This window comes from Elephas maximus, chromosome 3, assembly GCF_024166365.1.
Source record: "Elephas maximus indicus isolate mEleMax1 chromosome 3, mEleMax1 primary haplotype, whole genome shotgun sequence".
NCBI lineage: Eukaryota > Metazoa > Chordata > Mammalia > Proboscidea > Elephantidae > Elephas > Elephas maximus.
In genome coordinates, this window is record NC_064821.1 from 7307554 (window position 1) to 7331695 (window position 24142).

General features: G+C 51.2%; 2 protein-coding genes across 3 annotated transcripts; one reads left to right on the forward strand and one right to left on the reverse strand.

Annotated features, from left to right (window-relative positions):
- On the forward strand, window positions 1-8650 carry SHD (Src homology 2 domain containing transforming protein D). The gene is made up of 6 exons (XM_049875790.1): window positions 1-842; window positions 2859-2964; window positions 3043-3234; window positions 4444-4567; window positions 6281-6400; window positions 8279-8650. Exons 1-6 carry the CDS (start codon window positions 546-548, stop codon window positions 8463-8465), a joined length of 1026 nt encoding a protein of 341 aa, XP_049731747.1. The 5' UTR covers window positions 1-545; the 3' UTR covers window positions 8466-8650.
- A 2052-nt stretch (window positions 8651-10702) lies between these two features.
- On the reverse strand, window positions 10703-24142 carry TMIGD2 (transmembrane and immunoglobulin domain containing 2). Of its 2 annotated transcripts, XM_049875792.1 has the most exons (5): window positions 24049-24142; window positions 22302-22661; window positions 11621-11656; window positions 11440-11541; window positions 10727-11149 (listed from the first exon to the last, which is right to left on the reverse strand). In XM_049875792.1, exons 1-5 carry the CDS (start codon window positions 24092-24094, stop codon window positions 10812-10814), a joined length of 882 nt encoding a protein of 293 aa, XP_049731749.1. In that variant the 5' UTR covers window positions 24095-24142; the 3' UTR covers window positions 10727-10811. The 2 variants fall into 2 exon arrangements, with proteins under 2 accessions (XP_049731748.1, XP_049731749.1); XM_049875791.1 differs by having other exon boundaries at window positions 10703-11111; window positions 11440-11656.

A 24142-nucleotide genomic window follows, 5' to 3' on the forward strand; every position in this document is an offset into this window, starting at 1 on the left:
GCCGCCCAACTTTACGCTCGGCGCCCGCCCCCCGGGGGGATCCTCCAGCCGAGCTGAGGACCCAGGCGTCCCGGCTGAGAGGAAGGCCGGGGGGACCCTGGAAGGGATCTCCGAGCTGCCCGAAGGCGCGGGTGGCCAAGCCGCGCACCGGAACCGCGCTGCCTGCGGCAACTCCGCGCGCCTCCGCGGATGTCCCTCGCCCTGGCCGGACGACCCAGCGCTCGGCGTTCAGGGCCCTGCGGGGCGCCCCCTTCCCCCGCGGTCCTGTCTGAGCCCGGCTAAGGTGCGCTGTCTCTCCTCCCTCTCCTTCCCGCGTCCTCTATCTCCCTCTCCTTTTTCTCTCCCTTTGCGCCCACTTCTTTTCACCTTCTCGGCGCTGAGCTCAGCCTAGGGGCACACCTGATCTCTCTCCTCCTCGTTCCCTCTTCTTCCTCCCGTCCTTTTCCTCTTCTCCCTGGAGGGATTCTGCCGAGGAAGGCAGCCAAGAAGCGGGGATGTGGGTCCCCCTCTGACAGTGGCCAGGTTTGGGGAGGACACGCGACCAAATGGCCAAGTGGCTCCGGGACTACCTGAGCTTCGGAGGCCGGCGACCCCCTCCGCAGCCTCCGACCCCCGACTACTCGGAGAGCGACATCCTGAGAGCCTATCGAGCACAGAAGAATCTAGACTTCGAGGACCCCTATGAGGATGCTGACAGCCGCCTGGAGCCGGACCCCGCGGGCACCGGGGACCCCAAGGGCCCTGGAGACACCAAGTACGATTCTCCCAAGCACCGGCTCATCAAGGTGGAGGCCGCAGACATGGCCAAGGCCAAGGCCTTGCTGGGCAGCCCTGGGGAGGAGGTTAGTGGCTGAGGCTGGGTGGACCGAAGAGGCTGGGTGGGGAGGGTCGGGCTGGGTTCCCAGAATTTGGGAGCTTGTTTTGTGTGCCACCCCAGGGGCAGCCTGGGCACCAGCCAGACCTCAGTCCAACTGCTTGGGGGAATTGGATATTCTGTTCCTTTTCAGTGCCTGGTCCTGGTTGTCCTCTTACCTCTCTGGTTGTCCCTGCTTTGCCCCTTAGTAGGTCTCTCCCGATTCTTCGTCCCCATCCTCCATTTCCCCTCTTTCTCTTCGCAGCTGGTAGGCTCTTCCTGAAGCAGATCTGAGCCAGTTAATCCCCTGCCAGGCCCTTTAAGATTCTCACCACTACTTCTTGCCTTGGCTCCTTGGGTGGCGCAGTTAAGTGCTCAGCTATGAGCCAAAAGGTTGGCAATTGGAATCCACCCAGAGATGCATCAGAAGACAGGCCTGGCAATCTGCTGCCAAAAGGTCACAGCCTTGAAAACCCTATGGAGCCGTTCTACTCTGCACACATGGGGTCGCCAGGAGTCAGAGCTGACTCGACAGCAACGAACAGTCTTTGCCCTTCTTGCTGCCAGTATTCCCATTTTACAGAGATGGAAGCTGAGGCTTACAGAAGACAAGCAACTCACCCAAGGTCACACAGCTCTAGCTCGTTAGGATTTGAACCCAGAGCTGACCCCAATGCCCACGCTTCTCTTGAATACTTTTTCTAGGGGATCAAGGAGTCCACCCCAAACTTAGTAGAGTCAGGAGCCAGAGAAAGGTTTGAGGAGGGCTACAAGAGTCTGGGGGCAGTGGTGGTTCTGTGGTAGAATTCTCTCCTTCCACGTGGAAGACCTGGGTTCAGTTCCCTCCTGGCCAGTCCACCTCAAGTGCAGCCACCCCCCATCCGTCAGTGGAGGCTTGCATGTTGCTATGATGCTGAACAGGTTTCAGCAGAGCTTCCAGACTAAGACAGACTAGGAAGAAAGGCCTGGCAATCTACTTTCAAAAATCAGTCAATGAAACACAACGGTCTGATCCACAGCTGATCGTGGGGATGGCTCAGGACCGGGCAGCGTTTCATTCTGTTGTGCACAGGGTCGCCGTCAGCCTGGGGCCGACCTGACAGCAGCTGACCACAGCAAGGAGAGCTGTGCTGGGTAGCGCTAAAGAGCACAGGAAGAACGGGAGAAGGCAGGGGCTCTGAGGAACTAGACAGCCAGGGATCAAATCCTGCCTCTATCTCTTACCAGCTGTGTGACCCTGGGGAAGTCACCTAATCTCTCTGGGCCTCAGTTCCCTCATCTATAAAATGGGATGATGTACTTACTGAGTGCTGCTATTACAAGTAAGTACATGTAAAGCACTTAGAACGATGGGGTATGCACCTGATAAACACCCTGGTGGTGCAGTGGTTAAGAGCTCAGCTGCTAACCAAAAGGTCGGAAGTTCGAATCCACCAGCCGATCCCTGGAAGCTGTACTGGGCAGTTCTGCTCTGTCCTACAGGGTCGCTATAAATCAGAGTCAACTTCATAGCAAAGAGGTTGCTTTCCTTTCTTTCTTTTTTTTAATTGTGGAAGGAGGGAGGCATATGTCTGTCTGGGAGAATCAGAATGGAAGGAGGGAGAGAGTGGGAGAAGCCAGCATCCGTATGTAAGAATTTTGGGGAGACAGAAGATCCCCTGCTTTTGTTGGGTGCCCTGGAGTCAATTCTGACTCACAGCGACCCCATGCGACAGAGCAGAGCTGCCCCATAGTGTTTTCTGGGCTGTAATCTTTACAGAAGCAGATTGCCAGGCCTTTCTCCTGCGGATCCACCGGGTGGGTTTGAACTGCCAACCTTCTGTTAGCAGCTCAGTGCTTAACCTATTGCGGCTCCTTAGAGAAGACTCCCTACCCCCAAAAAATGAACTGGTAGGAGATGTGTCAGAGAGGTTAGGCAAGCAGCGTAGCCTCTCCCAGCAGGGGGTGTCCACAGCTGGGCCCGGCTCCCTAAGCCCTTGTTCCCTTCTATTCTCTCTCTCCCCAGCCGGAAGCTGACACCGAATATTCGGACCCTTTTGATGCCCAGCCTCATCTGCCACCCCCAGATGACGGTTACATGGAGCCTTACGATGCGCAGCGGGTCGTAAGCGGTGAGCTGACAGGGGCTGGAGGGAGGTGACAGGGTCTTAGATGGGCATGGGAGCTGACCAGTGTCCTCGGCTCCACAGAACTGCCTGGCAGGGGAGTGCAGTTGTATGACACTCCCTATGAGGAGGAAGACCAAGAGCCAGGGGACGAGCCCCCTTCTGGAGGACAGAAGCCTCGACAGAGCCGACTGCCCCAGGAAGATGAGCGGCCAGCGGATGAGTATGACCAGCCCTGGGAGTGGAAGAAAGACCATATCTCCAGGGCATTTGCAGGTGTTTCTCCAGTACAGACCCTGACCTGAATACCTTTATACCTCCACTTCCTGATTTGATCATATCCCCTGTTTCCACTACAAAATAGAGCCCAATCACCTGCCACGTGGTGGTTTTCTAATTCTTGCTAAAGTGTGAATGACTGATAGTCACAAATTCCTCTTCCCAGGAGAACCCACACCATCTTCCTTGGGAACCAAAGTACCTTTTAGAGTGGAATGGGACATCCTTGTTCTGCTCAACAGAGTGCAGGGATAGGAATATGTATTTGGCGTCAGCGGAGACCTGGGTTCATGAAACTTACTTGGCAAGTCACTTACTTGACCTCCCTGAGTCTCAGTTTCCTATTCTACACAATGGGTATTGTTATAGTACCTACCGAGCAGGGTGCGTATAAATTGAGAGCTACAAAAAAGCTCAATTATTCAGGAGCTCTTGTGGGCGGTAGAGGGATGCAGTTCTTAGAAGAATTAGGGTCAATTCCTGATGGAGCTGGGTGACCTTGGGTAAGTCTCTGGACCTTAATTTTTTTCTTTTCCATGAAAAGAAGTAATAATAAAGTCAGCTTTAAGGAATAACATAACTGGGTCTTGGAAGAGTTGTGTGAACTTGACTTGGTCCCAGGGGCTCAGTGCCTCTGTCTGTCTGTATTGGGCGTGGTTTTCTACCTCTAGTACTTGGCCAGAGTTGAGGCTGACTGGGGAATTGAACTCAGGAAACCTGTCTACTAATTGGAAGCGTTCAACCCACTCCCTCTAGCCCCGCCCCCTGCTCTCTGATTTGTGGTTCTTGACATGGCCTCGCCCCTTCCATAAACCAAAACAAAACCAAACCCACTTCCATCCAGTCGATTCCAACTCATAATGACCCTATAGGACAGAGTAGAACTGCCCCATAGAGTTTCCAAGGAGCGCCTGGTGGTTTCAAACTGCCGACCTCTTGGTTAGCAGCCCTAGGACTTAACCACTACACCACCAGGGTTTCACCCCTTCCATACCACCTCGTTTATGGATGGCCATGCCCCTTTACCCTGAAGATCAATTGGTTGCTCCTTGTGCCAATTCCGCACCTTAAACCCAGCCCCCTCTTTTCTGGATTCTGATAGGTTACCCCAAGCTGGCACCTCCTTCCTAGTGAAATTCCATTGGCTTGTCCGATCTCCGCCCCAACAAGGTAGGCAGGACTTAACCCTCTAACTCTCCCCTCCAGTGCAGTTTGACAGCCCTGACTGGGAAAGGACCCCAGGCTTGGCCAAGGAGCTCCGGAGACCCCTGCCCAGAAGCCCCCAACCTGCAGAACGCGTGGACCCGACCCTGCCCCTGGAGAAACAACTGTGAGTGGGGAAACTGAATGTGGAAGAGCCCCGTTGAACCCCTCCCAGCCCCATACTAGCTGTGGCCTCCTCAGGCAAAAGTTTTGGTTTTTTTCCCTCCCTGAGAGCTTTCATTCATTCATTCATTTCTTCAACTAATCTTCTTGGCTGCCAACACCTACTGTGCGCCAGGCACCCAGAAAGACAAAATCTCTCAGTGATCTCAGGCTCTGGGTTCAAATCCCTGCTCTTCAATGCTCCTTGCTGTGTGGTCTTAGGTAACTCACTTAACCTGTCTGGGCCTCAAGCTCAAAACCCTTAAGAGGGTGCCTGGCTCAAAGAAAAGTAAAAGGGAATTTTCTCCCTCCACTTGGGTGGTGTCTTAGTCTCCTAGTGCTGTTGTAACAGAAATACCACAAGTGGGGGCTTTAAGGAACAGACATTTACTGTCTCACAGTTCTGCAAGCTCAAAGTCTGTATCAGGGGCTTGCCTTGTCAATTCTTTCCTTGGCAGTATCCTCAGCATGCCTTGGTTTCTTGGCGAGTCCCACATGGCATCTGTCCCCCCGCCCCCCGCGTCCTCCTCTCTCTATCTAAGCTGCTTTTTGATACTCAGAAGTGATGGGGTTTAGAACCCACCCTACACTGGTGTGTTCCATTAACATAACAAAAGCCCTATGTCCAGGCAGGATTACAGCCACAGGTATGTCATTAGGTGCCGACATAGCAACCCCATGTAACAGAGTAGAACTGCCCCAGAGGGTTTCCAAGAAGCGTCTGGTGGATTTGAACTGCCGACCTTTTGGTTAGCAGCTGGAGCACTTAACCACTACACCACCAGGATTTCCTTTACAGGTACAGGGGTTAGGATTCTAACACATATTTTGGGGGACACAAATCACTCCATAACAGATGAGGCTTGAAGCTTGGGAGCAAAGAGACAGAAATCATTTTGACCCCCAGGAGATCTTGGGATGGGACTGGGAGGAGCAGGATTTGGGGGAGAGGGGGTCCCAAGTTTGGGCTGGGGTGGGGGGCACAGGCTGGGAGGTCTGGGTCTTCTCTGTGTCCCTGCTGCCTGGGAACTTCTTGAGGGGCTCTATGTCCCCAGAGCCAGTCTTGTGGGTAGCAGGGTGTGTTTATCAGTCTACGTATCACCCTCTTAGATGGGTGATACGTAGACTTCTGGCTGATGAACACTGAGGCAGAGGGTGAGAAGGTTCTCTTCTCAATTGTCTCTCAGTACAACCAACAGGCAGGTCTCTGTTTAGTGCTTCTCTGTCTTTAAGACCTTACTCACTTAAATCTGCTAACCGTGAACACGTGAGTGAGCTCTCTGTCACTGGGTGTATACAAGAAAATATTCGGTAAAGAATGACATTGGTGGGGTGTGAATGTGGTAAAACTTATGAAAGTGATGTACAAGTGATTGAAGTTGGGGGGCTGGGGGGAGAGGGGCCAGGGACACGTGGGGACCCAGCCAAGGGGGGGCTGTGAAGATCAAGGTCAGGTGCGCTGTAGAATTGGAGGTAGCAGCTCCACCTTCACCTGGGCTTCGCTACCTCCCAGGGAAAACCATGTGTGCTGGTAACCAGGCTCCCCTTGAGAAATCCAAGGGGCTTCTCCTCACCTGTGTGCGCAGGTGCCGCCAGTTCTGGCATCCCCTGTGTCTGAGGCCAGTTCGAAGGGGGGGGGGTCGCATTTCATATGCCATCTGACCCTGTCGTCCCCTAGGTGGTTTCACGGCCCGCTGAGCCGGGTGGATGCTGAGAGCCTGCTGTCCCTTTGCAAGGAAGGCAGCTACCTTGTGCGACTCAGCAAGACCAGCCCCCAGGACTGCTCCCTGTCCCTCAGGTGAGACCTCAGCTGAGACAGGGGGTCACAGGACTGCATGCGTCACACTTCCGGGTTAATTCGGTGGGAGCAGTGGGCCGGGATTTCATGGCCAGTGGGTGGGGCTTTGGAGTCAGTGGGTGGAGCTTTACCAGGGCAGTGGGTGGAGATTCTAAGGCTGGTGGGTGGGGCTTTTGGTGCCAATGGGACCAGTGAGTGGAGATTTTGAAGCCAGTGGGTGGTGCTTTCAGACTAGTGGGCAGAGCTTCCCAGGAGGCACTGTTATGGTTTCAACTGGGAATGAGTTCCCCATCACTGGAAGTATGCAAGAAAATGGAATGGAAGCCATACCGGAGATCCAGTATTGGATCAGCCTTGGATGAGACAGGGAGAGACTAGGTGCCCAAGATTCCTTTGGACTCCTTCAGTCCAAAAGTTGAAGGATATCCATTGTCTTTGAGAGCAGAATTTCACAGTGGCCCTGTGAGCATTTGAGTTTGAGACCCTGGTTCTAAGTGCTTCTGTCTCTAAAATTCTAAGTGTGTCTGATTATAAAACTTCCCTAAAATTCTACAAGATTCCTAAGAGTACAGGACTGGAAGAGGGCTTTGGGGCCAGGTTCAAATCCTGACTCTGCCACTTCCGAGCTGTGTGACATTAACTAAGTGATTCAGCCTCTCTGGGCCCCAGTTTCCTTATCATCTCTGAAGTGAGGATAGTAATAGCATCAACTTCATGGTGGTATTTGGATGATGAAATGAACTAATACGTGAAAAACATTGGGAATAAAACCAAAACCCATTGCTGGCGAGTCGATTCCGGCTCACAGCGACCCTACAGGACAGAGTAGAACTGCTCCATAGGGTTTCCAAGGAGCGGCTGGTGGATTTGAACTACCAACATTTTGGTTAGCAGTTGAGCTCTTAACCACTACATCACTGTGCCACTAGGGCTCCGAGTTTGGGAACAGTTCCGGGAAAACAGTGAGTGCTTAATTAATATTAGCGAGGATGATAAAATGATTCCCTGGTTCTGGGTCATTCCATCCACAAGGATGGAGAGAAGAGGGGGACCCCAGGCTGGGGGTTGGGTGGGGGGGAACCCAGGGGAGCACACAGGGTCAGGAGATTGGAGAGAGAGTGGGGTGAGTCTAGGGGTGCTTGGAGTGACCCAAAAGAGGTCCTGGGGGCCCCCTGGCCACTATGATTGTTCCCTTCATTGAATAAACATTTATTGAGCACCTACTGTGTTCCAAGCCATGTTGTAGGCTCTGAGGCTTCGGCCGTCCCAGACCTGTTGTTGTTATTTGCTGCCGTCAAGTCGGCTCCTGACTCATGGCAACCCCATGCACAATGGGATCAGACTGTTGTGATCCACAGGGTTTTCACTGGCTGGTTTTCAGAAGTAGATCGCCAGGCCTTTCTTCCTAGGTGCCTCTGGGTGAGTTTGAACAACCAACCTTTAGGCTAGTAGTTGAGCACTTAACCGTTTGTGCCACTCAGGGACTCCTTCCACAGATATAAGGGCTAGGATTTACAACACATATTTTGGAGGGACAAAGAGTTCTGGTGGCACAACGGTTAACCATTCCACTGCTAACCGAAAGGTTGGCGGTTCGAATCCACGCAGCAGCTTTGTGGGGGAAAGGCCTGGCAATCTGCTCCCATAAAGATGACAGCCTAGGAAACCCTGTGGGGCAGTTCTACTCTGTCACATGGAATCACATCAAGTCGAAATGGACTGGAAGGCACCCAGCAACAACAACATTTGGGGGGGAACACAATTCAATCCATAGCAGACCTAACCACTGCTCACCAGAGGGACTTGGCCCCTGGGGACCTCGGGGATGGAGAGATCTGGGCACTCAGGCCCCCTCTGACCCTGTGTCCCCCTCCTCAGGAGCAGCCAGGGCTTCCTGCATCTGAAGTTTGCGAGGACCCGCGAGAACCAGGTCGTACTGGGCCAGCACAGCGGCCCCTTCCCCAGCGTGCCTGAGCTGGTCCTCCACTACAGCTCACGCCCGCTGCCTGTGCAGGGCGCTGAGCACCTGGCCCTGCTCTACCCGGTCACCACGCAGACCACCTGACTGGCTGCCCTTCGCCGGGGAGCCCGCTGGTGCAACAGCTGGAGGTCTTTACAGTCTAGAAAGAGATAGACAGATGGATGGACAGACTCCCTACCCCGGGTGCTGAGTCTTACATGGGGGCCACCATCTCTGCCCCCTTCTGGGTTCTGGTGCCCAGAATTTTGTCTCCAAGCCCTCCATTGCCATGGAAAATAAATTATTGTCTCTTACATGTCCTTGCTGGGCACCAGGGAGGGAGGTGTGGATCCCAGACCCCCAGTGTGAGCTTGCACCCCTCTGTGTCCCCTCTGTGAACAGGCCACGGAGATGGTGTCCAGCAGGATGTTGGGAGGGCCCCCGGGGGGCACCCAAAGGCACAAGCTCCACGGAAGGGTGACGGGGGGCTGAGACCCTTGGAGGGGCAAAGGCTTCCCCTCAAGAAAACAAAAACTAAACCCATTGCCACTGAGTTGATTCTGACTCACAGGGACCCTATCACTATAGGACAGAGTAGAACTGCCCCATAGGGCTGCCAAGGCTGTAATCTTCATCGAAGCTGACTGCCTCACCTTTCTCCCTCAGAGCAGCTGGTGGGTTCGAGCCACTGGCCTTTAGGTTAGCAGCTGAGCACTTAACCACTGCCCTGCCAGGGCTCCCGCCAGCTGCTGGATTGGGGGACGGAGCTGGGGTTGAGGGTGTGAGTCACACCTGAGGAGAAGTCAAAGCTCAGAGAGCCAGAGGGCAGGGAGAGAGGGGCCTGGGGGTGAAGGAGAACCCAGGGGTTAGGGACAAAAGACAAGGGCAGAAACAAAGATGGAGAAACCGGGGGCGGGATAAGCTCTCAGGCCAGCCCTGCCCCCACCCTTCCACTCCTCCCAACCGGGCAGCTGGCTGAAGCTGCAGAAGGGACATCTGTCCCCATGGAAACAGCAGAGGTGGGGGAGGGGAGCAGGGCCCATCCCAGCTGGTGTCACTTCAAGGTGATAGTCTGGCAGGAGACCCCGGGGCTGGTAAACCCCAGGGAGCCCCTGACCTACCCTTCCTCCCCCCTCTCCAGGGCTGCCTGGGGGGAGGTGTCAGCTGGGGAGGGGGTGGTCCCAGAGTAGGGCACTGCTGAGAGGCTGGGGACACTGCCTCCCTGCTCCTTGGACCTGTCCCCCCACCCAAGGCTGGTGAGATGTCAGAGTCCCCTTGCAACAGAGGGTCTCTCCAACCATCTCTGGGAGCTCTGGGCCCCTACTGTCTGTCATTAGCTGTTGGGCGCTGGGGATAAGGGTGTGAACAGGGCAGACGTGCTTCTAGTCCACTGGGCATTAACCAAGTCACCGACAAATTACATAATCGACTCATAGCAAACCTATAGGACAGAATAGAACTGCCCCATAGGGTTTCCAAGGAGTGGCTGGTGGAACTGCCCCATAGGGTTTCCAAGGAGCGGCTGGTGGAGTCAAACTGCCCACCTTTTGGTTAGCTGCTGAGCTCTTAACCACTGTTGCACCAGGGCTCCACTAACCTAAAGGTCAGCGGTTCAAACCCACCCAGTGGCTCTTTGGTAGAAAGGCCTGGTGATCTGCTCCTGTAAAGATTACAGCCTAGGAAACCCTATGGGGCAGTTCTGCTCTGTCATATGGGGTCACTAGGAGTCAGAATCAATCCGATGGCACTTAACAACAGCAGGCATCACAATCTGTGTTGAGTGCCACAAAGGAGAGTAACGAGAAAGCGTACCGGGAGGGCCCACCTAGTCTTAAATCCAGGAGGGCTCCCAGGAGGGGGAGGCTGAGCTCCTGGCAGAGGTGTTCCGAGGGTCTGCCATTCTCCTCCCACCCAGACTTGCACTTACTGAGTTTGTCTCTGTGCCCACATGGGCCTGATGTCGCTCCCTGGCTTAGCCTGAGCCATGTTGCTGTTAGCTGCCATCGAGTCAGCCCCTGACTCGCAGTCCCGTGCACAACGGAACAAAATGCCGCCTGGCCCTGCGCCATCCCCACGATCGCCTGTGGATCACACTGCTGTGTCCCACGGGGTTTTCACTCATTTTTGGAAGCTGATCGCCAGGTCTTTCTCCTAGTCCATCTTAGTCTGGAGGTTCTGCTGAAGCCGTCAGCAGCCTAGCAACACGTAAGCCTCCACTGACGACAGGTGGTGGCTGGCTGCTCATGAGGCCCACTGGCTGGAAATTGATCCTGGGTCTCCCGCATGGAAGGTGAGAATTCTACCACTGAACCGCCAAATCGCCATCAACTCTGCCTTTGCTTTCTTCACTAGGCTTTATTGGGTGTTGTGGGGGAGGAGGGAGGTCCAGGGTCAGTTACATTTCCACATAGCCTGAGCCGCTGGTGGGGTCCCTCCGGGATGCCCAGGAGCTCAGACTCTCCTTCCCGCTCTAGGAGACCCTCTTGGCCATGGCTGCTCAAAGGCACGTGGGCTGGGAGAGACCATGGTAGAGATGGGGTGGCTAGGTCCCAGGCTGGGGCAAGGTCTGGGGGGCAGACATGGCTGGAGGTTGGGGGGCAGACACGGCTGGGGGTTGGGGGGCAGACACGGCTGGGGTTTGGGGGGCTGGGGGAAAGAGGTCGAATAGAAGCTCTGGCCTTTCTGGTCCGATCTGGGTGGGTCCAGCACCTTCCTTTCCCCAGGCCACGCCTTAGTCTTCTTTGGGGTTCCCTGGGGCCGGTATAGGACATTGCTGTAGAAATGATTTCCTGGCGGGAGAGGGGGGTGACACAGGCCAAAAGTTGACAGTTGCTCAAGAGAGCCGGCCTGGCCCACCTCTGGGGACTCTGTCTTCACTCCTGAAAAACACGGGTGCAGGGGACAGCCTTCTCCATCTATCTCCCCCTCCCCGCTGCCCTAGCCCACCCCCTTCCAAGGGCTGGTACATAAACCCTATGGGAATCCATTCCCTCAAGTCAAGCGGCTGCAGTTCCCGCCTCCGCCACGAGGGGGCGGGTCGCCAGCAGATGGGGGAGTCCTCAGTTACCTGGGCCCTTACCTGAGTCCCTGTGCAGACGGCGACGGCGGCCCCAGATCCCAGCGCCCAGCGCGATAGCGGCCACGACCACGACCCCCGCCATCAGCAGCGAGGAGAGAAGTCCTGTGGGGACCGTGGGCGTTCTGAGAGGAGAACGGGAGTGGGGACGGAGCTGGGGGAGAGACATGCGGGCGGGGCTCACCTGGGAAGCTGGAAGCAGGGGTCCCTTGGGGATCATCTGCGGACAAGAAAACTTGGTTGCGGGGATGCCCACCTTGGAGTCTGGCCTCCTGTACTCTTCAGCCTCAGAAGCTTCCTCTTTCCCCACGTGAGACCTCGGAACTCCTGCCCTGCCATGCTGCATGACTCAGGGATGGTGTTCTCTCTGACCCTCGATTTCCTCTTCTATTAAATGGGGATAATCGTCCCTACCTTGGCAGTTATTGTGAAATAACTGCCAACTGGATTTTTTCATCACGCTCATCACTGGTCCCATCACCCTTATCATGCGCTCCACCATCCACATCACGACCCCTGTCATCCCACTGTCAGTAATCTAGTGCTGTTACAACAGAAATACCATAAATGGGTGGCTTTAACAAATGGAAATCTATGTTTTCACAGTTGTTGTGGTTAGGTGCCATCGAGTCAGTTCTGACTCGTAGCCACCCACTGCTCGGTCCCGTGCCATCCTCACAACTGTTGTTATGTTTGACCCCATTGTTGCAGCCACTGTGTCGAACCATCTCGTTGAGGGTCTTACTCTTTTTCCCTGACCCTCTACGTTACCGAGCATCATGTCCTTCTCCAGGGACTGATCCCTCCTGATAACACGACAAAAGTGTGAGGCGAAGTCTCGCCATCCTTGCTTCTAAGGAGCATTCTGGCTGTACTTCTTCTGGCAGTCCATGGTATATTCAGTGGTCTTCACCAACACCACAATTCAAAGGCATCAATTCTTTTTCAGTCTTCCTTATTCATTGTCCAGCTTTTCATGCATATGAGGCACCTGAAAACACCAAGGCTTGGGCCGGGCACACCTCAGTGCTCAAAGGACCATCCTTGCTTTCTAACACTTTAAAGATCTTTCGCGCAGATTTGCCCAATGCAGTGAATCTTTTGATTTCTTGACTGCTGGTCCCATGGGTGAGGATTCTTGTTTTCTTTATGTTGAGGTGTAATCCATACTGAAGGCTGTGGTCTTCGATCTTCATCAGTAAGTCCTTCAAGTCCTCTTCACTTTCAGCAAGCAAGGCTGTGTCATCTGCATAATGCAGGTTGTTAATGAGTCTTCCTCCAACCCTGATGCCCCGTTCTTCTTCATATAGTCCAGTTGATCAGATTATTTGCTCAGCATACAGATGGAATAAGTATGGTGAAAGGATACAACCCTGACACACTCCTTTCCTGATTTTAAACCACACAGTATCCTCTTGTTCTGTTCCAACAACTGCCTCTTGGTCTATGTACAAGTTTCGTACGAGCACAATTAAGTGTTCTGGAATTCCCATTCTTCGCAGTGTTATCCATAGTTTGTTATGACCCACACAGTCAAATGCCTTTGCATAATCAATAAAACACAGGTAAACATCCTTCTGGTATTCTCTGCTTTCAGCCAGGATCCATCTGACATCAGCAATGATATCCCTGGTTCCATGTCCTCTTCTGAAACCGGCCTGAATTTCTGGCAGTTCCCTGTTGATACACTGCTGCAGCCGTTTGTGAATGATCTGCAAAATTTTACTTGCGTGTGATACTTATGATATTGTTCTACAATTTCCGCATTTGGTTGGATCACCTTTCTTAGGAATAGGCATAAATATGGATTTCTTCCAGCTGGCCGGCCAGGTAACTGTCTTCCAAGTTTCTTGGCATAGAGACGAGTGAGCACCTCCAGCGCTGCATCCGTTTGTTGAAACATCTCAATTGATAGTCCATCAATTCCTGGAGCCTTGTTTTTTGCCAATGCCTTCAGAGCAGCTTGGACTTCTTCCTTCTGTACCATCGGTTCCTGACCATATGCCACCTCCTGAAATGGCTGAATGTCGACTGATTCTTTTTAGTTCAGTGACTCTGTGTATTCCTTCTGTCTTTTTTTGATGGTTCCTGCATTGTTAAATATTTTGCCCAAAGACTCCTTCAATATTGCAACTCAAGGCTTGAATTTTTTTCATCAGTTCTTTCAACTTGAGAAATGCTGAGAGTGTTCTTCCCTTTTGGTTTTCTAACTCCAGGTCTTTGCACATATCATCATAATACTTTGTCTTCTCAAGCTGCCTTTTGAAATCTTCTGTTCAGCTATTTTACTTCATCGTTTCTTCTATTTGCTTTTGCTACTCTGTGTTCAAGGTCAAGCTTCAGAGTCTCTTCTGACATACATTTTGGCCTTTTCTTTCTTTCCTGTCTTTTTAATGACTTTTTGCTATCTTCATGTATGATGTCCTTGATGTCATCTCACAACTCGTCTGGTCTTCGGTCATTAGTGTTCATATGTCAAATCTATTCTTGAGATGGTCTCTAAATTCAAGTGGGACATACTCAAGGTTGTACTTTAGCTCTCATGGACTTGTTCTAATTTTCTTCAGCTTCAACTTGAACTTGCATATGAGCAATTGATGGTCTGTTCCATAGTCAGAATGCCAAAGATGAAGAAATTGAAGATTTTTACTAACTTCCGCAGTCTGAAATTGATCACATGAATAATCAAGATGCATTGATAATTACTGGTGATTGGAATGTGAAAGTTGGAAATAAAGAAGGGTCAGTAGTTGGAAATATGGCCTTGGTGATAGAAACGACACTGGAAATCTCATGATAGAATTCTGCAAGACCAACGACCTATATTCATTGGTAATACCTTTTTACAACAACATAAGTGGTGACTGTACACGTGGACCTCACCAGATGGAACACACAGGAACCAAATCAACTACATCTATTAAAAGAGATGACGGAGAAGCTTAATATCAATAGTCCTCACATTAGGAGCCTGGGAGTCTGAATTTGTGGTGATGTTCATGTGGCTTGGCTTTTCTCTTCCCCCATATCTGCTTCTCTCACTTGCTTGTTAAATTTCTTTTGTATCTCGAAAAAGGTTGACTTAAGACGCACCATACACTAATCCTGTCTTATTAACATAACAAAGAAAACTCATCCCCAAATAGGATTAATAACCACAGACAGAGGGGTTAGCATTTACAACACATATTTTTGAAGGACACAGTTCAATCCATAACAGCCATCATGTGTTCCACCATCTCCATGATGAACCCCAACATCCCAACCATGAGCTCCATTATCCTTGTCCTGAGCTCCATCATCCCCATCATGAGCCCCATCGCCCTCACCATGAGCTCGATCATCCTGCTATGAGACCCACCATCCTCATCATGAACTTCGTCATCCTCATTGTCAGCTTCACCACCCTTGTGAATTCCACCATCCCCATCATGAGCTCCATTATCCACATCATACCCACCATGAACCCCGTCATCTTCATCACGAGCTCCACCATCCCCATCATGAGCTCCGTCACCCTCATTGTCAGCTGCCCTACCTTCATGTGTTCCACCATTCCCCCATTCCCACTATGAGTTCCACCAACCCCATCACCCTTATTATAAGCTCCATCACCCCCACTGTCATGGATTGAATTGTGTCCCCCCAAAATATGTGACAACTTGGCTGGGCCATGATTCCCATGATTGTGTGGTTGACCTCCATTTTGTGATTTGATGTAATTTTCCTATGTGTTGTAAATCCTAATCTCTGCCTCTGGTTAATGACGCAAGATTAGGTTACGTTAAAGAGGATTAGGGTGGGATGCAACACCCTTACTCAGGTCACAGCCCTGACCTGAAGTAAAGGGAGTTTCCCTGGGATGTGGCCTGCATCATCTTTTTTTTTTTTTTTTTTAACTTTTATTGAGCTTCAAGTGAACGTTTACAAATCAAGTCAGTCTGTCACATATAAATTAATATACATCTTACTCCTTACTCCCACTTGCTCTCCCCCTAATGAGTCAGCCCTTCCAGTCTCTCCTTTCGTGAAAACTTTGGCAGCCTCCAACTCTCTCTATCCTCCCATCCCCCCTCCAGACAGGAGATGCCAACACAATCTCAAGTGTCCACCTGATATAATTAGCTCACTCTTCATCAGCATCTCTCTCCCACCCACTGTCCAGTCCCTTTCATGTCTGATGAATTGTCTTCGGGGATGGTTCCTGTCCTGTGCCAACAGAAGGTTTGGGGACCGTGACTGCCGGGATTCCTCTAGTCACATCCAGACCATTAAGTATGGTCTTTTTATGAGAATTTGGGGTCTGCATCCCACTTATCTCCTGCTCCCTCAAGGGTTCTTTATTGTGCTCCCTGTGAGGGCAGTCATCGGTTGTGGCCGGGCACCAACTAGTTCTTCTGGTCTCAGGATAATGTAGGTCTCTGGTTCATGTGGCCCTCTCTGTCTCTTGGGCTCTTAGTTGTCGTGTGACCTTGGTGTTCTTCATTCTCCTTTGCTCCAGGTGGGTTGAGACCAATTGATGCATCTTAGATGGCCGCTTGTTAGCTTTTAAGACCCCAGACGCCACATTTCAAAGTGGGATGCAGAATGTTTTCATAATAGAATTATTTTGCCAATTGACTTAGAAGTCCCCTTAAACCATGGTTCCCAAACTCCCGCCCTTGCTCCGCTGACCTTTGAAGTATTCAGTTTATCCCGGAAACTTCTTTGCTTTTGGTCCAGTCCAGTCCAGTTGAGCTGACCTTCCATGTATTGAGTGTTGTCCTTCCCTTCACCTAACGCAGTTCTTTTCAGCTAATTAATCAGTAAAAAACCCTCTCCCTCCCTCCCTCCCTCCCCACCTCGTAACCACAAAAGTATGTGTTCTTCTCAGATTATACTATTTCTCAAGATCTTATAATAGTGGTCTTATACACTATTTGTCCTTTTGCCTCTGACTGATTTCGCTCAGCATAATGCCTTCCAGGTTCCTCCATGTTATGAAATGTTTCACAGATTCGTCACTGTTCTTTATCAATGCGTAGTATTCCATTGTGTGAATATACCACAATTTATTTACCCATTCATCCGTAGATGGACACCTTGGTTGCTTCCAGCTTTTTGCTATTGTAAACAGAGCTGCAATAAACATGGGTGTGCATATATCTGTTTGTGTGAAGGCTCTTGTTTCTCTAGGGTATATTCCGAGGAGTGGGATTTCTAGGTTGTATGGTAGTTCTATTTCTAACTGTTTAAGATAACGCCAGATAGATTTCCAAAGTGGTTGTACCATTTTACATTCCCACCAGCAGTGTATAAGAGTTCCAATCTCTCCGCAGCCTCTCCAACATTTATTATTTTGTGTTTTTTGGATTAATGCCAGCCTTGTTGGAGTGAGATGGAATCTCATCGTAGTTTTAATCTGCATTTCTCTAATGGCTAATGATCGAGAGCATTTTCTCATGTATCTGTTAGCTGCCTGAATATCTTCTTTAGTGAAGTGTGGGTTCATATCCTTTGCCCACTTCTTGATTGGGTTGTTTGTCTTTTTGTGGTTGAGTTTTGACAGAATCATGTAGATTTTAGAGATCAGGCGCTGGTCGGAGATGTCATAGCTGAAAATTCTTTCCCAGTCCGTAGGTGGTCTTTTTACTCTTTTGGTGAAGTCTTTAGATGAGCATAGGTGTTTGATTTTTAGGAGCTCCCAGTTATCGGGTTTCTCTTCGTCATTTTTGGTAATGTTTTGTATTCTGTTTATGCCTTGTATTAGGGCTCCTAACGTTGTCCCTATTTTTTCTTCCGTGATCTTTATCGTTTTAGTTTTTATGTTTAGGTCTTTGATCCACTTGGAGTTAGTTTTTGTGCATGGTGTGAGGTATGGGTCCTGTTTCATTTTTTTGCAAATGAATATCCAGTTATGCCAGCACCATTTGTTAAAAAGACTATCTTTTCCCCATTTAACTGACACTGGGCCTTTGTCAAATATCAGCTGCTCATACGGGGATGGATCTATGTCTGGGTTCTCAATTCTATGCCATTGGTCTATGTGCCTGTTGTTGTACCAGTACCAGGCTGTTTTGACTACGGTGGCTGTATAATAGCTTCTGAAATCAGGTAGAGTGAGGCCTCCCACTTTCTTCTTCTTTTTCAGTAGTGCTTTACTTATCCGAGGCTTCTTTCCCTTCCATATGAAATTAGTGATTTGTTTCTCTATCCCCTTAAAATATGACATTGGAATTTGGATCGGAAGTGCGTTATATGTATAGATGGCTTTTGGTAGAATAGACATTTTTACTATGTTAAGTCTTCCTATCCATGAGCAGGGTATGTTTTTCCACTTAAGTATGTCCTTTTGAATTTCTTGTAGTAGAGCTTTGTAGTTTTCTTTGTATAGGTCTTTTACATCCTTGGTAAGATTTATTCCTAAGTATTTCATCTTCTTGGGGGCTACTGTGAATGGTATTGACTTGGTTATTTCCTCTTCGATGTTCTTTTTGTTGATGTATGGACTGCATCATCTTTTATCTTACAAGAGCTAAAAGGAGAGAGAAGCAAGCAGAGAGGTAGGGACCTCATGCCACCAAAAAAGAAGCACCAGGAGTGGAGAGTGTCCTTTGGACTCAGAGTCCTTGTACTGAGCAGCCCCTAGACTGGGGGAAGATTGGTGACAAGGACCTTCCCCCAGAACCAACAGAGGCAGAAAACCTTCCCCTAGACCTGGTGCCCAGAATTTGGACTTCTAGCGTCCTAGACTGTAAGAGAATAAATTTCCGTTTGTTAAAGCCATCCACTTATGGCATTTCTGTTATAGCAGCACTAGATGAGTAAGACACCCATCATCCCCACCATGAACTCCATAATCTTCACCATGAGCTCCAAATCCCCTTCATGAGCTACACCATCCTTGTCATGAGCTCTATCATCCTCGCTGTCAGCTCCACCACCTTCACGAGCTCCACCATCGCCGTCATGAGCTCCATCATCCCCATCATCCCCACCATGAACTCTTATCATCTTCATCATGAGCTCTACACACCGACAATGAACTCCATCACCTCCATCATGAGCTCCACCACTCCCATCATGAGCTCCATCATCCTCATTGTCAGCTCCACCACCTTCATGAGTTCCACCATCCCCACTATGAGTTCCACCAACCCCATCACAAGCTCCATCATCATGCCCATCATCCCCACCACGAGTTCCATCATCTCTACCACGAGTTCCATCATCACCATGAGCTCCACCACCTCCACCATGAGCTCCACCACCCACACCATGGGCTCCACCACCCCCACCATAAGCTCCATCATATCCACCATGAGCTCCACCATCTCCACCATGAGCTCCATCATCTCTACCATGAGCTCCACCACCCCCACCATGAGCTCCGTCATCTCCACCATGAGCTCCACCACCCCCACCATGAGCTCCATCATCTCCACCATGAGCCCCACTACGAGCCCCACCACCCCCACCATGAGCTCCATCATCCCCATCATCCCCACCACGTACTCTATCATCTGCATCGTGAGCTCCATGTCCCCACCATGAGCGCCATCACTGTCATCATGAGCTCCATCATCCCCATCCTGGACTCCCTCATACTCATGGACTGTGCCAAGCCCATTCTACAATAAAGGAAACTGAGGCTTGGAGAATCTAAGTGACTTTTCTGGGGTCACACACCCTAATGGCAGCAGGGCCGAGCTTCAAACCAAGACCTTGCTTGCCTCAGCCCTCCCTTCCTTCCCTGTCTCAGAGGTGAGGGCGGGCAGGACCTCAGCTGTTTCTGGGGGGAAAAGTGCCTCCACCAGCCTGAATATTTGAGTGTTGCTGAGTAATCCTCAGCCTAGAAATAATAATCACTTACATTTACTGAGCGCTTACTATGTCCTGGCCTCTAAGTGCTTTAGATATGATCATATACCCATTCAACCTGGGGAGGAGCTGAGGAAACAGGGCCAGAGAGGTTAAACCATTGCCCAAGACCACATAGCACATAAATGGCACGTCAGTGTGAGGGGTATGAACTCCAGCCACAGGCTCCATCTGCTGTGGCTAAGAGGAGAGGAAGCACCCCCAGCCTCTTCATCTTATAGGTTCTGAGGTTGGCGGGCGCTTCCTGAGTCTCCGAGCAGCTGTGGAGTGGAGGGGGGAAGCCAGCTGTGCCAAGCTGGACTGGAGCCAGCTCCCAGCACACAGCTTGATGTCTCTCTGCCCCGCCCCTGCTAATTGATAATTAGCCCCCTTGCCTCTTGAGGGGTGGGGGCGGGCAAGACAGCCATAACAGTCACTCCAGAGGCAGACGGGTTCCCCTGCCAATGGGCAGGATGTTGCCAGCTGGAGAGCCGTGGGCATCCATCCTCTGGGGCTGTGGTGAGGGGAAAGGAACGGGGGTCAGGGACTGCAGTCTGCCACATGGGAGCCGGGCACGTGCTCAGAGCAAGCAGGAACCACGGAGAGCAGAAGCTGGGTCTGGGTCAGCTTGGGTCTCCAGCCCCCATACAGGGTTTGGCCAGAGTGTGGGAAATGTGTGAGCCAGGCTCTTGTGCTCCTGGCTTGTGTGCAGCACTGGACACGTTTTGGCCCACTCTGAACCTCAGTTTTCTCTTCTCTGTAAAATGAGGCCTCTGGCTTAACTGATCTGCAAAGTCCTTCCGGCTTGGAGGCTGCTTTCTATTGCAGACTCTTGGGTTCTAGAATTCTCTGCCCTTACACTCTGGGACTGCAAAATTCTGTCTTTACTAAAGGATTTAAGAGTGTGTGAGTCTAAGATTCTAGAATGGGCTGTTCCCTTAATTCAGCCTTTCTAACTTTTTTTACCCCAAAAAATATATTGATGTCCTAACCACCACCCCCCCCGCCACCCCGCAACGGTGAACATGACCTTGTGTAGAAATGGGGTCTTTGCAGATGGTATCAGTTAAGTTCACACGAGGTCATACTGGAGTAGGGTGGGTCCTGATCCTATATGACCGGTGTCCTTCTAAGAGGAGAAGAGACAGACAGACAGACACAGAGGGAAGCTGCCATGTGAAGATGGAGACAGGGATTGGAGTGATGCAGCCACAAGCCAAGGAACGCCTGGGGCCACCAGAAGCTGGAAGAGATGAGGAAGGAGCCCTGAAGCCTTCAGAAGGAGCATGGCCCTGCGGACACCCTGAACTTGGACTTCTAGCTTCCAGACTGTGAGACAACACACTTCCGTTGTTTTTAAGCCACCCAGTTTGTGGGGCTTTGTTATGCAGCCACAGGAAACCAATACACCCTCCCAAGGAGACTTTTTTTTTTCCTCTTTAATTGTACTCCTTGAAATTTTCATACCGTAGACATACTGTGTATCTGTTTAGGTACTGTGGGTGTACTGTACTTTATGCATAAAAAGAGTGAGATGCTTTCTGCCCCACAAGAACCAATACTCGCCCCTGTTGACAACACACAATCTAATTCTAAGAGTTAGAATTTAATGTCTCCATGATTCAAGAGAGGAACCCTGGTGGCACCGTGGTTAAGTGCTCGGCTGCTGACCAAAAGTTCAGTGGTTCAAACCTACCAGCGGCTCAGGGGCAGAAAGATGGGGCAGTCTGCTTCTGTAAAGACCATAGCCTTGGAAACTCTATGGGGGAGTTCTGCTCTGCCCTACAGGGTCGCTGTAAATCAGGATCAACTCGACAGCAATGGGTTTCACGATTCAAGTATATGCGCAGTGTTGGGTCACTGTAGAGTTCTCGCCTTCCACGCGGGAGACCAGGGTTCGATTCCCAGCCAGGGCACCTCATGTACAGCCACCGCCCATTTGTCAGCGGGGGCTTGCACGTTGCTAGGATGCCGAACAGGTTTCAGTGGAGCTTCCAGGCTAAGATGGACTAGGAAGAAAGGCCTGGCAATTGACTTCCGAAAATCAGCCTATAAAAACACTATGGCTCATGTTGTGGATTGAATTGTATCCCCCCAAAATGTGTGTCAACTTGGCTAGGCCATGATTCCCAGTGTTATGTGGTTGTCTACCATTTGTGATCTGATGCGATTATCCTACATGTTGTAAATCCTACCTGTACGATATTTATGAGGCAGGATTAGAGGCAGTTATGTTAATGAGGCAGAACTCAGTCTACAAGATTAGGTTGTATGTTGAGTCAATCTTTTTTGAGATATGAAAGAGAGAAGTGAACAGAGAGGAGAGGGACTTCATACCACCAAGGAAGAAGAGCCAGGGTCAGAGCGTGCCCTTTGGAACTCGGGTCCCTGTGCTGGGAAACTCCTAGATCCAAAGGGAGGTTGATAACAAGGACCTTCCTCTGGAGCTGACAGAGAGAGAAAGCCTTCCTCTGGAGCTGACAGAGAGAGAAAGCCTTCCCCTGGAGCTGGTACTCTGAATTCGGACTTCGAGCTTCCTAAAGTGTGAGGGAATAAACTTCTGTTTATTAAAGCCATCCACCTGTGGTATTTCTGTTATAGCAGCAATAGATCACTAAGACAGATCAAAACTGTCCAAACCTCAACCAATCATGGGGATGGCACAGGACCAGGCAGCCTTTCCTTCTGTTGGGCTTGGGGTCACCATGAGTCAGGGGCTGACACAACAACAGCTAATGACGACAATAATTATAGAGCCTTATGCTTCTAGAGGAGTCCCTGGATGGCTCAAATGGTCAAGAGCCTGACCACCAGCAGAAAGGCTGGCAGTTCAAACCCACCCAATAGCACTGCGGAAGAAATGCCTGGCGATCTGCTTCTGAAAAGACTACGGAGCGGTTCTTCTCTGTGCGCATGGCATCGCCACAAGTCGGAGTTGATTCAACAGCACACAACAATAACAGCGGTAACATGCTTTTAGGTGTTCAAAGTCCCCAGCACCTTCCCCACCCTGCCTGTTCTCATACCTGGCGCCACCAGCAGATGCGTGCCATTGCCCTCGGACTCCTCCAGCTCAGGAATCTCCACGGCCGCCCAGCACACATAGTCCCCGCTGTCGTTGGCGCTCACCTGGTCCAGCCTCAAGGTGAGGTTGCCAGGCGACTGCCAGACGAGCCATCCCCGGGGCCCACAGACCCCCAGGCTGAGGCTGTTGTTGGTGACGTGTGTCTGGCACAAGACTTGGCCGTCTTTGGTCCACCCGATGCGGAGCCGCTCCCAGGCCTGGGCATAGGCCACCTGGCAGGTCAAGGTCACCTGGCTGCCTTGCTCTACCCACAGTGATGTGGGTCCCTGCTTCACGCTCAGGCTTGTGGTTCCTAGTAGGGCTGGGGGACGGGAGAGGTGGGTGAGGCCTTGCTTGGGAGGGCGAATGTGTGAGCTGCAGGGTTGAGGCATGGTCTGCCACATTGCTGGCTGAGTGATCTTGGGACCGTCACTTCTCCTCTCTGAGGCTCAGTGACATTCCCTGTGAAATGGGTCTAACTTGCTCAGCTCTCATGAGGCTTCGAGGTGGGCTCTATGACATGCCCAGCTCTTGGCCACATAGATAGAGAGCAGAGAAAGGACAGAGGCTGGTGATCTGGCCAGGGGAATCTACCTGTTGAGGAGGTGATGTTTGGAGCCATGGGGAGCTCAGTGGGAAGAGCATCCCAGGCAGAGGGAACAGCCTGTGCAAAGGTCCTGAGGCAGAACCATGCCTGGTGAGTTGGAGGAACTGAGAAGAGGCCCCTGTGGCTGGAAAAGAGTGAGCAGGGGGAGAGTGGGAGGAGTTGGGATCAGAGAAGTCAGCAGAGGATGGTTTATACAAGGCCTTGTAGACAACTGGGTGGGGGGCTAAGGGGGTGGGGGCGGGGGAGAACCCTGTGCCAAGAAACCAGGGGAGCAGGGAGAAAACATGATTCCCTTTCAGTTTGAAAAAGGCCACCCTGACTGTGTGGAACAGACTTGCAGGTTGCCCCAGGAAGAACTACAAGTTGAATTGGAAGAGATGGAAACAAGAACGGCAGAGAGCTGCCAGCAAGATGGGAACTTGGGTGGGGGGTGGGCATGGCTGAGGCTAGGAATAAATTTTGCTTTGGGCCACAATAAGGCTTGTCAGACCCCGAGGAGGGGACGTTGTGTCCAGTCCGTGGCATTTGAGGTGGAATTTGAACTGAGGCTAGAAGGATGAGATCTGGGGAAGAGTGTTCCAGGCAGCGGGAATAATATATGCAAAGGCCCTGAGGTTGGGTCCAGTCTGGCGTGTTGAAACAAAAAGAGAGAAAAGCCAGCAGGTCAGAGGAATGGGAAGAGGGAGCAGATCGGGGGTTGGCGGGGCAGGTCACACAGGATTGCAATGGAGGTCATGGTTGGGTTTGGATACTATCCTAGGAGCCCTCACTGGGGGGACATTCTGGAATCCTCGAAACCACATAAGGCTCTGAGTATCAGAAAACCAAAACCAAACTAAACCTGTTGTCATTGAGTGGATTCCAACTCATAGCAACCCTACGGGATAGAGTAGAACTACCCCATAGAGATTCCAAGGAGTGCCTGGTGGATTCAAACTGCTGACATTTTGGTTAGCTGCCATATCTCTTAACCATTCTCCCACCAGAGACAGCCTATTTGGCTGAGCAAGTGAGGTCTAGGAGTGTTTGGAGAGGAAGGGGCAGGCAGCCGGGGTAAGGGAGAAGAGGAGGGTGCAAGGGAGAAGAAGGGCCAGGTACTCACCCGAGAGCTGCACCAGGAGGACCAGCGCTGTGCTCGCGGACTCCATCCCTGGCCCATCGATCCCCCCTCTCCTAGCCTGAGCCGAGTCACGCAC

Excerpts from the sequence above, each read along its gene's own strand:
- SHD (XM_049875790.1), top strand. The coding sequence starts at position 546 with ATGGCCAAGTGGCTCCGGGACTACCTGAGCTTCGGAGGCCGGCGACCC. Across the intron at positions 843-2,858 it reads TGGGCAGCCCTGGGGAGGAG|CCGGAAGCTGACACCGAATA; the intron begins GTTAGTGGCTGA and ends CTCTCTCCCCAG. Across the intron at positions 6,401-8,278 it reads GACTGCTCCCTGTCCCTCAG|GAGCAGCCAGGGCTTCCTGC; the intron begins GTGAGACCTCAG and ends CCCCCTCCTCAG.
- TMIGD2 (XM_049875791.1), bottom strand. The coding sequence starts at position 24,094 with ATGGAGTCCGCGAGCACAGCGCTGGTCCTCCTGGTGCAGCTCTCGG. Across the intron at positions 11,657-22,301 it reads GCATCTGCTGGTGGCGCCAG|ATGATCCCCAAGGGACCCCT; the intron begins GTATGAGAACAG and ends TCTTGTCCGCAG. Across the intron at positions 11,112-11,439 it reads CCGTCTGCACAGGGACTCAG|GGAACCCCAAAGAAGACTAA; the intron begins GTAAGGGCCCAG and ends TACCGGCCCCAG.